Consider the following 15,824-nt stretch of genomic DNA (forward strand, 5'->3'; position numbering starts at 1 on the left):
CATTGCTAATGAGAGACTCAGCCAAAGGGTTGCCTGCAAGTTCCAAAGCTTCAGATGCTGTATGTGGTTAGAAAGGCCGGAATTCTTTTTTTAATTCCCTTATTACAAAGCTATATTTATAAGAATTAGAACACTCTACAAATACTCATACTTCTAAGATGCCATCATAGTAAAGACCAACAATTTAGTTACATTTCTGGGGAAAAGGCTATACTGAAATGAACATTGTGAGAAAACTCAATTTAATGATACCTTGGAGTATATTCTTGCTTCATATACTGCTGTTTTCATTACAAGGTAAGAACTCATATTAAACTTTTACCTTATTTTATTGTTTTTTAGTCTTTCTTGTGAATGGTGGAAACTGTTTCTTCTTACGCTGTAAAGCACTTTGAAGTCATTAGAATGGGTGTATACTAAATGACACTCAGATCATTTGGGGGGAAACTTTTTAATAATGTGGATAATTTGGAACTTTTAGTTTTACATTTATGAGTCTCTTTTTTAAATGTTAAAATCATGATTTTATTATGAGATAAAACTGTACTAGAAGCTCTGATTCCTTTTCTCTTCCAAATAATGGTTTAAAATAGTTGTATAAATTAAACATTTGAAATTTTATAGTAGACAAGGAGACATTGAGTACTTAATCCTTCTTGATGTCATCATGTCAAAGAAGGGCAAAATAATGTCTTAGGAAGGATTTAATATTTGAGATTAAGAATTGATTTTCAATTATAGCAAGATATTTATAAATTAATTTTTATAAAGTATTTTTATGGCAGAAAGCATTTATTCACATTTAGCCATACATTTATTTCCATTTAATCACTGAAAAAGGCTGTATATTTGGGGACTTGTAGAGGAAGTGGGAAAAATTACTGAAGTGTAAAAAGCTAGCATGGTTACAGACACTATCTTCCAATCCTAGTAGTGACTGAGACTCCAAGAGGAGATAGTCTTAGAGCGTTGAGAGCTGGAGGGGACTTTGGAGATCAGCTTGGCCCCCACCATCATCCTGTGATGTGCTTGCTGAACTTTGGTGTTTGCTACGTGGTAGGATGGGACTAGAGCTTGGATCTCTGTCTTCAAGACCAGTGCTTATTCCACTGTATCATGGCCCTGTATGCACACTGCCCATTCTTTCTGGGTTACTGGTCACCCTGATGGCTCATAAGGAATTTGCTGGTCAAAATCTCAGTCTGTATTTTAGAATTACATTTAAACTTGTTTTATAATCAGAACACGTGGCCAAGATATTTGGATAATTTGTTTATTCTTTTCACATATGTTTATCTCTGGCAGGCTATATTTGTACATCATCCATCTTGACGAGAACGTCAGAGTGAGTATTTCTCGTTCTTCATGTCCTCTGAAACAAAGATAATGGGAATGAGCCGAACTCAGCAGACTGTGTATCTGCTTTCAAAAAAATTAATGCAGTATTTTACAAAACAAGGGCATGAGATGTAGTTCTTTAAACATTTCCACAAATTAAAAATTATTAAGCATTTAGTTCCTTATCAATGGAACAAAATTATTTCCTTTTATTTTAATTATAAGAGGAATTTTTGGTGGTATCCAATGACTGTGGATACTAAGACATTATTTTCATTTCAAAAGAGGTTATTAATATATTCAGTAATTTCCTATTGTTATTATTAGTATGCATCATTGATTAGAAATGTGCAATATTCTTAACAAATTAAAGCAGTTTTTAATGATAAAAAGAATAAAATGGTTCTAGCAGTCAGTAATGAAAATTATTTTTTGGACTAGGCTGATCTGTTTAATGAAAAGCAGAATTCTACCCATTGATTTTGAAAATTTGGTTTGATGCGTTTACTCACAGTAATGTTAATCTGAAGACATGGAAAAGAGAGAGAATTGAGTATTCCATCTGAAAAAAGTGAACGTGCACTTGTCAGATACTTATGAAGTATTTTATGAAGGCACGTGGAGCAGTTATCGTGCATGTTGGTGCTACAGTGTTACATTATTTTGTTAATTTCTCTATCTCAAAGTTCTTTCCTAAAATGCAGTTTACATCAGCGACTGAAGAGATCTGGGGACACTCCTGAATTTTGTAAAATGAGACAGCGCCACCACACAAATCTAACCCCTCCAAAAGGGGGAGGGGGACCTTTTCAATGTTAAACCAAGAAAGACCTCTTTGATAAAGCGATGGAAATCGGGAGGAAAACATCAGCTCTCTCTTGGGAAAGGCTTGTTCAGGTTGCCTAGGGCCCTTTGACTATACAAGTTCTTTTTGTTTTCTTCCAGAAACGGGTTTAATGAAAATCGACAGAAAAGAGCTCTTTTAGCAGCCCAGGTAGGTTATGCCTCAGATGGAGAGAGAAGCTGAGAAATAATCCATTCTGCTTTGGGCCTCTGCTGTCACTTCAACAATGAGACCTTTGTGGAGAAAAATAAAATGCTAAAAACAAGATGAGGAGGAGGAGGAAGAGGCAAAATAACTTCTCTAGCGCTGTTCCGTGATGCTCCAGTTCAGGCTCAGTTCACAATTACTTGTTTGTGGTCAAATGCTTTTTTGCTATTCACCTCAGTTCCCTACTGATAGGTTACCACCATTGGTGAGAGATTTAATCTCATTACTTGCCAGAACATTCTAATTGGTTTAAAAATTAAATACAATATCAGAGGACAATTAAAATGGGACAGATGTGAGCAAACAGGAGCAGAGAAAGGTGTACATGATCTGAGTTAAGTACCACAAAAGGGCCCCAGAAGTGTCCTAGCGTCCTGACAAAGAGGTTTTATATTATCTAATAAACTTAAATTACAGGCACTGATAAAGAAGTGACCTCTCTTTTTTAGAGGGGTTTAGTAGCACTGAATTTGAGGACACCTTTTTGCTTGGGTCCTTTTATCTAAATGATATTGCATGACATAATTGTAGTATCTTCAAATTATGGTTGGAAAGTTTAAATGGGTGGATTTTAAAAAATATTTATCTGTTAACGATGGACAGTAAGATGAGAATCCTAACTCAATACAGGCATTTCTTTGGAAAGTAATATGATTTGAGTATTTATGTAGCAGAGAGCTTATATATTCAAGGTCTTTGTCAAATGCTGAACTGTAATCAATTTCTGTTAGCATTTTCTGATGGATGCCTGATTATTTTATATATATTTAAAGATAGAAATATATCTTTAATGCAAAATTATATTTTATATATTTTATTATATATTGCATATTAAATATGTTTAATATATAATTTAACTTAAGATAATTGAAAAAAAGAGATCTGATATGCTGTTGTGACAATTCAGAAGACAGAACTAATTTATCCTCAACAAGAATGAAGATCTTTCTTTGTACTAGAATAGGCAAAGAATTGTCTTTGAAAGGGAAACACTTTTTCTTTCTTAAAAAGTATTTTGTGTACATAAGTACTTAATGTATCATGTGAAGTGGTTAAAATGGTTTTTCTCTGAGAAATGTTAAGTACATGTTTACCAGTAGACCATGTTAGCCACAAAAAGACATCCACAAGACTCAGTAGAAAATTTAATTTTGAGAAAAACTGCTTTCTGGTAGAAGCCACTAGATTGGAGAAGCTGTGAAATATACCCCACAGTTGTCACGTTAAGCAGCCTATGGATGGGCTTATTCTAGTGACCATTTGGACGTTTTTAGAATTTGTATACTTTACCCCCCTGCTGCTGCTGCTGCTAAGTCGCTTCAGTCGTGTCTGACTCTGTGCGACCCCATAGGCGGCAGCCCACCAGGCTCCCCCGTCCCTGGGATTCTCCAGGCAAGAATACTGGAGTGGGTTGCCATTTCCTTCTCCAATGCATGAAAGTGAAAAGTGAAAGTGAAGTCGCTCAGTCATGTCCAACTCTTAGCAATCCCATGAACTGCAGCCCACCAGGCTCCTCTGTCCATGGGATTTTCCAGGCAAGAGTACTTTACCCCCCAGAGGTATGTTAATGCCTGCCTTTTGTTAATAAGCAAGAAATGCACTTGTCTTGATTTCTCTTAGAGAGACTGAAGAGCTGGACACTTCTATTTCCTGTAGCTGGAGAACAGGCACCAACATTATTTAACATCTGAACGAACTCTAAGAGAAGAAATGTTAAAGAAGGGCAATGAGGTTGCAATGATGCCTTGCACAGTTTAGGACTGAAATTTCATCTGTCACAAAGGCCATTCTTGTCCACAGATTCACTTCCCCACTCTAGGAGCACGGACTGAGCTGTGCACCTAAGGACTCAGGAATACGCTGACTATGAGTTAACAGCTGAGAAGGGTAGACACGTACTGCTGTCAATGTCCCTGCACTGTCCCTGTCACTTGTGCACTGCAGTGATTTCTCTGTGCTTCTCGCCCTCCTGTGGGTTTGTAATTGGCATGGAGGAGGAATGGGGTGTCCTCTTTCATCAGTTATGTGAATATATGCACCCACAGCTTGTAACTTTTCTTTGCGTTTGTGTCTCATTTCAAAATTCTTCTCCTGAAAGCAGAGGCAAATTGTTTATTAGAGGGTATGGACAGTTTGTATGTGCAGGAGTGGGATGGGGGGAGGAAAGGGGGCCAAGGAAGGGAGAGAATCCAGCACATCTCTGTTAATGAGGGGTCTTCCTGCTTTAAACATCCGAGGCTTAGTCTTGCAGGCATCCCTCTGAGGAACTGTGTAGAGTGTTTTAGAATTGTTTCTCCAAGGAATCGGGTATCTGGGATATTTATCCACCCACACCTGCCTCTCATTGGTGAAGGGCAGCTTCTGGGGGCACTTAAATCCCCTGAAAGGCGTTTCTCTTGTCTATTCTGCTGGGACTCTACCCTAAGGCAGAGACAAAAAGAAGCTGGTGCTTGAGAGTTTCAATGTGCTCAAAACCCCAGATGCAGGCAAAGTTCAAGATGGGCTAAGAGGATGTGAGGAGGGGCATCAACAGAACATTTTGTAGTCATGGTTCTAAACAGCTTTGTGAGGCAGATCACTCCCATTTGCGTAAGGTCTATTTTTGGTTCAGTTGGTATTTGTTGACAACATAAAAGGGGCTGTGCTAGAGATATAACCATGAACAGCAGTGCTTGTTTTCTAGAAACTTAGTGTCTAGTGGAGGCAGACCTGTAAAGAAGTCCTTTCTGTGTAACTTGTTCATTGAATCTATGACACCACCAATTATTTGCTATTGTTCGTATAACATGGAAAATGAAAAAAAAAACTCCAATTATAAACATATGATATGCCATTCTGAGTTCAGATCTGTTATAAAAATAAAAGCTGTGTGTCATGTCTTAGCATTAGTGAAACATAATATGATGCAGGGAATGTCACAGTAAATAGGATATTGTGGTGACCAGGAGGTTGGTGTCCTAGGTAGTCACTGAGATTTCCATGGAGGAGGTGTAGCCTAAGTTGAGTTAAAAACAAATTGTGTATTTTTGTCTTGGTCTAGTGTTATCCAGTGTAATTAGTGAACTTTAATCAGTTTTTGCTTAATAATGTAAGTAGGTAACATATTTACAAAAACTTATTATGTGCCTAGCACCATTCTTGGTGCTTTACTTATATCATTTCGTTTAATTCTTACAATTCTGTGAGAAGGTTATTGTTATTCCATATTACAGATTGGGAAACTGAGACTGAGCAGGTTAAATACTTTGTTCTCATTAATGAGCCTGTATGGACCACAGCTGAAGTCAATGTATACTGTTCGTGAGCACCAGCAAGGATTCATTAGCACCAACATGAGAAGAGTTTGGTGCCCGCTATTATTGGTGGCTGTGTTAGGTTTAGGCAGTCCCAGACAACGCAGCTAAAGAGTGAGTAAGCCTTGTCTTGGGGAAGTCCAGGTCATAGACTGTTGTGAGTCTGACTCAGTTTGAAGAGAGAGGAAAGGGAGGAAAGAGGAGGCTGAACAGTGAGGACAAAATCTTGGAGGAACGAAAGCAGACAACAGTGAGCTTGGAGCCATGATACGAAAAGACTTTAGGAAAGAGCCTCGAAGTGGTGAGTGTGGGTGGCCTTTTGTCTGCCGTGGGGCAGCTCTGCCTGTTAGAAAACGTTGCCATGTAGAAAGGAGACCAGAGTCTGTTGACAAAGGGCTTTGTACCTGAAATCACATTCTTCATCCTCCTTTCTTCTTATCCTTCACTCTTTCCAGTTTTTCTAACATCCTCTGGTAGTCAATTTAACTATTACATGGCAAATTTGGGGAATATGTATTCTTTCAGTGAATGTAAAAATCCTATTGGAAAGGACATTGCCCCAGATCATACACTAAATGGGCATTAAATTGGAATAAAAAGCCATAATCGATTAGTTTTAATAATCCACAATTATTTACTACTCCTCCTCAGGCATGTCTGACTCTGCGACCCCATTGACTGTAGCCTACCAGGCTCCTTCGTCCATGGGATTTTCCAGGCAAGAGTACTGGAGTGGGTTGCCATTTCCTCTCCAACTACTTTATATTAACCTCTCTAAATCTTATAATTTTATTTGGGATCCTTAGATTAATATAAATCTCTTTCTTGCTAATCTTCTATGTGTGAGGTATTATGCTGGAATCTTTATATACGTTTTTTAAAATTCATTGTTATAGCTACACAGTGAAGTATGTATCATTGTTCCCATTTTACAGACAAGTGAAAGAAGGTGCTAAGCAGTTAAGAAATTTGCCTTAGAGTAAATAGTGGCAGAATCAGGCCTCTTATCCAGAACCTTTTGATTCTACAATTCACGCTCTTAATGAATACCCTGATGTCCTTTGGGCTCTATAAAAAGATACGTTTAACTGTTCTGTGAACTTTAAAGTGGCAGCTCTTTGGAGACTCAGGATGGCACGCTCACACTTCAGCGGCCGAGGCTTCCGTAGATGGTGTCTTGCCCAGGTGGGCTGCAGACAGCGGGTACATCCCTGTCTGTTGGTCCTTCAGTCCCATGCATTTTCTCCAAACTCATCTGTACTTGGAAATATTTAAAAACGGCTACTTCTGCAGGCAAGGCAGTCAGCTAATGCAAAGATTAGATTCTGACCAGGCTCTTTTCCAAAGAGGGCAGGGAGGCAGAACTGAGGTCAGAGAGGATGGACTTGTCAGATTCAGGAAACAAAACCAAACCTTGAAGTCAAATCTAACTACAACCCAAGAGGAGCCCTTTCTGCCGCTCCAAGATTTTGCCTTAATAGTCCACGGAAATATGGAGTCAGCTCTTTATGATTTCTGTGTTTGTAGCTGTTTTCCAGGTTTTCCAATTTGCATGTTCGCCTTGAATTAAATAATTTAATCCTCTTGAATTCTGATTTCTTTCTTTTAAAGTTTGAAGCAACTTCTCCAAGATACTTCTTCCATGAAGCTATTAATTGGGGTGAGAGCAAAATAAAAGGTCAGTGCTAAATCTAAGGTTTTGTATTTGCTTTCTCAAAAGACCCCTTTAGGGAGTATAGTGAATGAACTCTATAATTTCCATATAATGCATGAAGGGAACTGAGCCAGGGTGGTAATAATATCAGTTTAAGTTTACTTCACATAGAAATATGAATTATATTTGGAAACAAGCAAGGCTAAGCAGACAAAGCTCATAACTGTATGACCAGGAAAGGTATCAGTGGATATCTGATGTTTTATTTTTTTCTGAATCAATTGATTCTTTGACATTGCTCTTTTTGCTTACCAATTTCTCATTTCCATTTAGCAATATGCTAATGGTAGTTTGAAATTCAATTTGATTTTTTTTTGTATTAAAAAAAACAGGGGTTTCTGGCCAGTTTTGTTCTGGTATCTGTTTTCAGGAGAATAAACAGGGTTGTAAATAAATTTTTGAAGGCGATAATTATGTATGCTTATGTAATTACTTTGACATTTATTGATTGGAAAAATACAATATTGTGACTTAAGATAAAATTCGAAGATATATGTATATATGTACCCCCACCAGAAAAAGAGAACTGCATTTAAATTATTGACAACTGTCATTTTTATCTATATTTCTGATCAAAATTAAAACAGCTCATTTCTCCTCAGTTAAGATATAATTAGAGAGTTGTATGTCTTTAAAAGTGGAGACATTTTAGATCAATGGATCTTAAGGTGCAAGGATAATAGAGTTTGAAATTCTTGCCTTCTGCAGAACTGTGGTTAAAATACCACAATTAGACTAGTGCCTTTCATGACCTTACCATATTCCAAAGAGAGCCAGTCTTTAGTAAACACTTTATGGTCACTCAAAGATGTTCTCCAGTTCTCTTGATGTGTTGCTTAAATCCTTCCTGTTGAGGTTTGCCAGGGCCTCTTGTCCTCTCCATATTAGAGGAGGGATTTTCACTGTGATTCATTTCCAGCTTTCAAACTCACTCAGGAGCTCATAGTTTCTTTCTTTCTCTTTCCAACATAATCCTTCAGGGTGATTTTTCTTTCCGTGAAAGAAAAAATATTTTGGTGACAACCAGCAGCAGCTTTGGCTTCTGCCCCATTAAAATTAGCTATGGGTCAGAAAGAATGCGTCATTTGCAATTAAGCCTGACGATTAATGCACAACTTCAAATAGAATGTTTAATCGTTCTCTTAAAAAATAAGAATTTCTTTCCGAGTTCTATATTGTGCCTGATCCCGTGAGCTAATGATGGACGTTTTTCTTTAATACCACACTTGCTCCTGGAGAAGTAGCTGATCAGTAGTGCAACTGGTGCCAAACTCTGTCAAGGGAATTATCTGCAGCTTGTGTGTTTCTGGTTCTCATCATCTGGGACAGGGATTCCTTACATGGGAACTTGACCTTTCAGTTGCTTGAAGGAGGCTAACCTTTGCTCTCAGGGTAGTTTGAGATGTGAAAGCCTGTCTTTCTTGTTTCACAGCACACATAATGAAATGAACTAGATAGAGACTTGAGGAGCTTAATTCTTTAGCTTATCAAGGCAATAGGCCCAGGGTTCTGTTTGAGTTAACAGAGGTTACAGTTAGTCCAAGCTAAATCTTGACAGATTGTGTTTATAAAAACTGATGCATGCCAGAAGATAACTGATATTTTTTTGCCCTTCAGGTTCTTGTCCTCATGAATGCCTTAACGGAGCTTTCTGTTCTAAGGCTGGTACATGTGACTGTCAAATATTTCAGGCTCTTGGGACACGGTGCCAGATTGGTAAGTTTCAGGGATACTTACGAGAGAATTATGAGGTGCTACAGAGAGCATGAAGGCATAATTTGCTGTATTAGTGTTCATCCTTTGGGATTTGGGACAATCATATTGTGTATTAACTAGAGTATTCACGATTTATTTCCAGTGATTTTGAAACAATGTGAAAGAAAATGGTGATGCCCTCTTTCACTTCTCATTGAACTCTACTAGTTCAAGTATTTTTTGTTTTTAGATTTTTTTAATGCAATTTTTAAAGTATAGTTGACTTACAGTATTATATTATTTTTTCCCATATTTTTTCTATCATGGTTCAAGGATATTGAATATAGTTCCCTGTGCTATACAATAGGACCTTTTAGTTTACCGATTCTATATATAGTAGTTTGCATCCGCTAGTCCCAAACTCCCAGTCCATCCCTTCCCTATCCCCACCCATCTTGGCAGCCACAAGTCTGTTCCATGCGCCTATGAATCTATTTCTGCTTTGAAGACAGGTGCATTTCTGTCATATTTTAGATTAGACACGTGAGTGATATCATGTGATATTTGTGTTTCTCCTTCTGACTTACTTTGCACAGTGTGATAATCTCTAGGTCCATCTATGTAGCTGTAAATAGCATAATTTTATTCTTTATTTTTATGGCTGAGGAGTATTCCATTGTATATATGTATCACATCTTTACCCATTCATCAGTCAATGGATGTTTAGGTTGTTTCCATATCTTGGCTATTGTGAATAGTACTGCTATGAACATAGAAGAACATGTTATCTTTTTGAATTATAGTTTTGTCCAGATATATGCCCAGGAGTGGGCTTTCTGGATCGTGTGGCAACTCTACTGTTAGTTTTTTGAGGAACCTCCATACTGTTTTCCATGATGGCTGTACCTATTTACTTTCCCACCGGTGGAGTAGGAGGGTTCTCTTTTCTCCACATCCTCTCCAGCATATCTGTTATTTGCAGACTTTTATATGATGGCCATTCTGACCAGTGTGAGATGGTACCTTGTTGTAGCTTTGATTTGCATTTCTCTAATAATTAGTGATTTTAGCCATCTGTATGTCTTCTTTAGAAAAATGTCTATTTGGGTCTTCTGCTCATTTTTTAAATCATGTTGTTTGTTTTGTTTTGTCTTTTTGTTATTGTGTGAGCTGATTGTACATTTTTGGAATTAAGCTTTTGTTTCTCTCATCACTTGCAAATATTTTCTCGCAGTCCATAGGCTGTCTTTTCTTTCTAAGCCCCCTTTGCTGTGCAAAAGCTTATGTTTGGTTAGGTCCCATTTGTTTATTTTTTGCTTTAATTTCTGTTGCCTTGGGAGACCGATCTAAGGAAATATTGGTATGATTTATATAAAACAAAGCTTTGCCTGTGTTCTTCTAGGAGTTTCATCATGTCATATCTTATATGTAAGTCTTTAAGCCATTTTGAGCTTATTTTTGTATGTGGTATGGAGTGTTCTAACTTCATTGATTTACATGTGGCTGTCCAGCTTTCCTAACACCACTTGCTGAAGAGACTGTTTTTTCCCCATTGTATATTCTTGCCTCCTTTGTCAAAGACTAACTGACCATAGGTGTGTGTGTTTATTTCTGGGCTATCTATTCTGTTACATTGATCCATGTGTCTGCTTTTATTCCAGCACCACACTGATCTGATTACTGTAGCTTTGTACTATTGTTTGAAGTCTGGGAGGGTTAGGCTTCCTGCTTCGTTATTTTTCCTCAGGATTGGTTTGTCAATCCTGGACTTTTATGGTTCATATAAATTTTAGGATTATTTGTTCTAGTTCTGTGAAAAATGTCATGGGTAATTTGATAGGGATGGCATTAAACTGGTATTTCACTTTGGGTAGTATGGCTATTTTAACAGTATTAATTCTTCCAACCCCAGAGCATGGGATATTTTTCCATTTCTTTAAATCATCTTCAATTTTCTATATCAATATCTTATATACTCAGGGTATGAGTCTTAAACTTTCTTGGTCAGGTTTATTCCTAAAGTACTTTTTAAAAATGTGATTCAAGTGTTTTTTTTCCATTTTAAATTGTATTGCCCCATTAAAATGAGGTTTCCATTCATCTTTATTTTGCTTTATAAATTAGATTTGTTATTTGAAGCCACTCATTCTTTTCTGACTTTGAATGAATGGAATATTCTATACATGGGCTTCTCTGGCAGCTCAGACAGTAAAGAATCTGCCTGCAGTTCCAGAGACCCAGGTTCGTTCAATTCCTGGGTCAGGGAGATCCCCTGGAGAAGGGAATGGCTACTCACTCTAATATTCTTGCCTGGAGAATCCCATGGACAGAGGAGCCTGATGGGCTGCAGTCCATAGGGTCACAAAGAGTCAGATATGACTGAACAACTAATACTTACACTTTTTAAAAGAGAGAAATAGTTTTGAGAACTCTTCAAAGCAGAGGGTTCTTAAACATTTTTTTAATCCACAGTATCTAATATAGGACCCTATATCAATAATAAATAATAAAATCCATTTGTTTAATGAGTATTTACTGAGCATCTACTAGATCCCAGGCTGGACACTGGGAAAAGTGAATAATATAGACATGTTTCTGCCCTGATGGAGATTGCAGTCTAGAGGAGAGGACCAGGATATAAGATAACAGTAATTACATTTATGATGTGCTATAAAGAACAAGATTTTATGAAAATATGCAACAGACGTAAGGCATGCTACCCGAAAAGACTGCCTGAATAACGAATAGCTAGCTCTGTATTTTTTCCTGGAAAGGTCTAAGTTGGTGAAAGCTAATACATTTACATAAATTACAAAAAGAAATGATTGTGCCTTCTCTCTATGCTACCTATAAAGTATATTAACATAGTCTAATGTCTTAATCAATGAATGCTCAGTAAATTTCACTGATTCCCATATTAATCTAGAAAGAAGGGTAGAGAAAATAAAACTGGGCATCCACAAAGGTGTAAAGCGAGATAGACAAGAAGGCAACAGGAAATGGAGTTGCATGCTCTAAGACAAACACTGCTTACAATGTGCCCAGTTTGAGGTCATGAATTTCAATATACTTTGGATGACTAATGCTCCCCATTCCCAGGTCCCAGACTTATAAACATGACTTTTTGGCCAATGATTAGTTTTCTCTGTGGATCCTAAGTTATTTTCAAACAATTGCAGAGACCAGAACATTCCAATGCTGCCAGTATTAATTTTTAGGACACTCTGTGGTGACATTTCTCTTTTTTGCAGCCATTATATTTGCTTTATCACTATCACCTTCTTTTACTCTCTCATTCTTCCCTCTCTTTCTCTTCTCCAAAGTCTTTGTTTGAAAGCAAAAATTAAGGAAGCTTCTAACGTAAATTCTTTCTTCAACTTGAAGACCATGTTTTTCTTCAGGGGAATTTGATAGTTTTGAGAGCTGTTGGTAGTTTTCTGTTAGGTATTTTCCCCTGTGATATTGTCCACCAAAGAAGTAAACATCTATTTTAATGAAAATTAAAATCACCTACCATGACTGAACTTTGTAAGAAACAGGTATCATTTATTTTATTCTACTAAATATTATCCTCTTTCTTTTCAGTGCCAAACATGGGCAATGGCAGAGATGGGATCTGCAAAACCTGGGGGCAATACCACTTTGAAACTTTTGATGGCATCTACTATTATTTCCCAGGAAACTGTTCTTACATTTTTGCAAAGGACTGTGGTAATTTGGAGCCTCAGTATACTGTGTGGGTAGGTGATCCTATGACATAATTAACTTAATTATTTATGGCCAAGTCTGTATTTTTAAAGTACTAGACAGATGATGAAAAATATATAGTAATCATAGCATGAATACTTAGCGCTCTTATTAGGGAAGGAGGGGGCTGAGTCTGAATGGGAAGGGCCAAAGTTGTAACTATTTTGAGCATGTTTCTATGAAGATGGGGCCTAGGACTGGGAGAAGACTGGTTTGGATCCATAAGGTAGGGACATGTAGGTAATGCAGGAATGTCTGTATCATGGATATTGTAATATCAACTCCAGTTGATATACTCATTTTTCAGTTTTTATTTGATCAATTCAAAAAGAGAGGGTAGCTTCAGGCATCAATCATGTTACTTGTGTATGCTTCCTTCTTGACATTTCCAGTGTGATGGTCATCTGGATTTTCTTAAAAGACATATCTCACTGTGAACTGGGGACTGGAGTTTATGAAATGGAGTGTATGAATTACATAAACACAGCTAGAGGATATGGGGATAGGTAGCTAATAGGAGAAGGCAATGGCACCCCACTCCAGTACTCTTGCCTGGAAAATCCCATGGATGGAGGAGCCTGGTGGGCTGCAGTCCATGGGGTCTCTGAGAGTTGGACACGACTCAGTGACTTCACTTTCACTTTTCACTTCCATGCATTGGAGAAGGAAATGGCAACCCACTCCAGTGTTCTTACCTGGAGAATCCCAGGGGCGGCGGAGCCTGGTGCGCTGCCGTCTATGGGGTCGCAGAGAGTCGGACATGACTGAAGCGACTTAGCAGCAGCAGCTAATTTCTAGGTAGATTTATACTATATGACTGAACTCAGAATTAGTTCTTAGTTGCAGCATTCTTGCTTCAGAAGGATTCAGAGGAGAAACATCTCAAAATGTAAGCTTCAGAGTGCCTCTGGCTGTTGTAAGAAAGTCAGGAAGCGACCTTTTTCCCTGCCTGCGTCTTCCTCTGAATTTTGTGATATTTCAAAGCAAAACCAGAAAACCAGAGTGCTGTCCTGTTCTAAAGCTAAAATCCTCCATAACCATCATTTGTTTGAAGCTCTCTGACATGTTGGAGTTGCCTGAATCTCCTCCTCTCTTAGAGGAGGGAAATATTAAAAATTCAGTCTTGATGCTTTTTAACAGCAACAAATCCCTGGGACCTCAAAAGAACATGAAGTCTATTGAGAGTTAACTTATGGGACATAAGGATAAAAAATTGGAGGTCTCTTTAGATAGGGGAGTTAGTGACACGCGTTTTTAGTTCATCCAGGGCTCCTGTTCTCAGTTCGCTGTTGTCCTTTACTCTTCCACTCTGGGAAGGAGTTACTGAGTTTATCACTCAAACACCTTCTGACTCTCATTGAAATGTTCTTGTCCAGTGTCTGGCCCTTTTGAGGACTAAGGTGTCAACTAGATAATTGAGAGATAATAACACACAAAGCTCAGCTGTGCTTTCAGAGTTAATAGATATTGTTTTCTACTTGGCTCTGTTTGGTTGGTGGAATTTGTTTTCACATCAACAAATCCATTTATTTTAAATGTCATCTTTTTTCTGATTATCAAGTTGTTCACCTCTTTTTGTAGAAAATTGAAAAAATTTAAAGAAGTCTAAAAATACTATTAGAATTATCAGTCAAGACTTACTAGTGCTAATGGCTTCATATATTTCCCTCTAAATTTTTCCTCTGGACTTTATACACACTTATAAAGTTGAAACTTTACTATGTATAATTTTCTTCCCCACAATTTCACCTAAGAACTAAGAACTATTTTCCACGTCAGATGTTTTTGACAAACACAAATTTTGTTAGCTGTACTTGTTCCAGCTATGCAGTAATGAAATTATTTAATTATATTCTATTTTAGATATTTAGGTTTTAAAATGTTTCAGTATTTTAAAAGACATGTATTTATAAATATCTTTAGGCATATATACTTTTATACTTTTGGTTCTTTTTCTTAAAATTCAATTTTATGTTTATGAAAATAATATATGCATTTAGTTTAAAAGATTGCATCAAGATACATGAAGGTAAAAATAGCTCTTCTTTCTTTCATTCCTTGACCCCAGCTAAAATCTGACTCTCCAAAGGCAATTACTTCATTTTTTAAGTTATTTCTTGTTGTTTTTACCTAACACATTAAAATGTGCTATTATTTCTTTATTTTTCAAAGTTAGGACTTATTTCTTCACTTTTTAGTATGGAAAATGGGAAGTCATCTGTCATATCATCCTTTCTGCCTCTACTACACACACACACACACACACACACACACACATACACATAAACACATACATACTCACACTCACACTTTCCTTCCTTCTTGTTAATGGAATTCTATCACTGTTATTGGTTACATCATATGTAGTTTTTATATTATTGTCATTTACATATTTTACATATATGAACAACAGCTGTATAAGTATTGTTGAGAGCCGAGCCTAATGTTACTGTGGTTTCATTTCTCTTTATACAGTTTTATAGAATTAAGTTATCTCATTGTTTTGTTTGCTGCATTTTCTATACTTTAATCATTTTTTTCCTTCAACTCTTCTGAATATGGTCAGATAAATTAGACAGTTTTGGATTCTCTTTCCTTCCCATGAGTTATCCCTTTCTCAGTTTTTCATTCTCCTGTGCCAATTGGGACTGATTGCTTTTGAGCCTATTGTACACCTAGCATTTGGAATTTCTTTTCACATTTTCCTGGTGAGTTTCATTCTTCTCTCTCCTGTATTGGATTCCTTGTTTCTTGTGCTTAGTCACTCAGGCATGTTTGACTCTCTGTGGCTCTATGGACTGTAGCCTACCAGGCTCCTCTGTCCATGCAGGTTGCCACTTCCTACACCCAGGGATCTTCCTGACCCAGGAATAGAACCTGCATCTGTTACATCTGCATTGACAGGCAGAGTCGTTACCTCTAGAGCCACCCTTGCATCTTAGGTCCTGTAAAATGTCTAGCAGTTCTTGAATTTTTGCTTATAATT

At 37.3% G+C, this 15,824-nt stretch overlaps 1 protein-coding gene across 1 annotated transcript in view; it reads left to right on the forward strand.

Annotated features, from left to right (window-relative positions):
- The first annotated feature begins 218 nt into the window (after positions 1 to 218).
- OTOGL (otogelin like) overlaps positions 219 to 15,824 on the forward strand; it is a 175,033-nt gene continuing 159,427 nt past the window's right edge. The window contains exons 1-6 of the mRNA XM_052640705.1: positions 219 to 297; positions 1,306 to 1,345; positions 2,284 to 2,332; positions 7,294 to 7,360; positions 9,014 to 9,112; positions 12,677 to 12,831. Coding sequence (XP_052496665.1) covers positions 219 to 297; positions 1,306 to 1,345; positions 2,284 to 2,332; positions 7,294 to 7,360; positions 9,014 to 9,112; positions 12,677 to 12,831 — 489 coding nt within the window. The remainder of the gene's footprint in view (positions 298 to 1,305; positions 1,346 to 2,283; positions 2,333 to 7,293; positions 7,361 to 9,013; positions 9,113 to 12,676; positions 12,832 to 15,824) is intronic.

Source organism: Budorcas taxicolor, chromosome 5 (genome assembly GCF_023091745.1).
Source record: "Budorcas taxicolor isolate Tak-1 chromosome 5, Takin1.1, whole genome shotgun sequence".
Lineage (NCBI taxonomy): Eukaryota > Metazoa > Chordata > Mammalia > Artiodactyla > Bovidae > Budorcas > Budorcas taxicolor.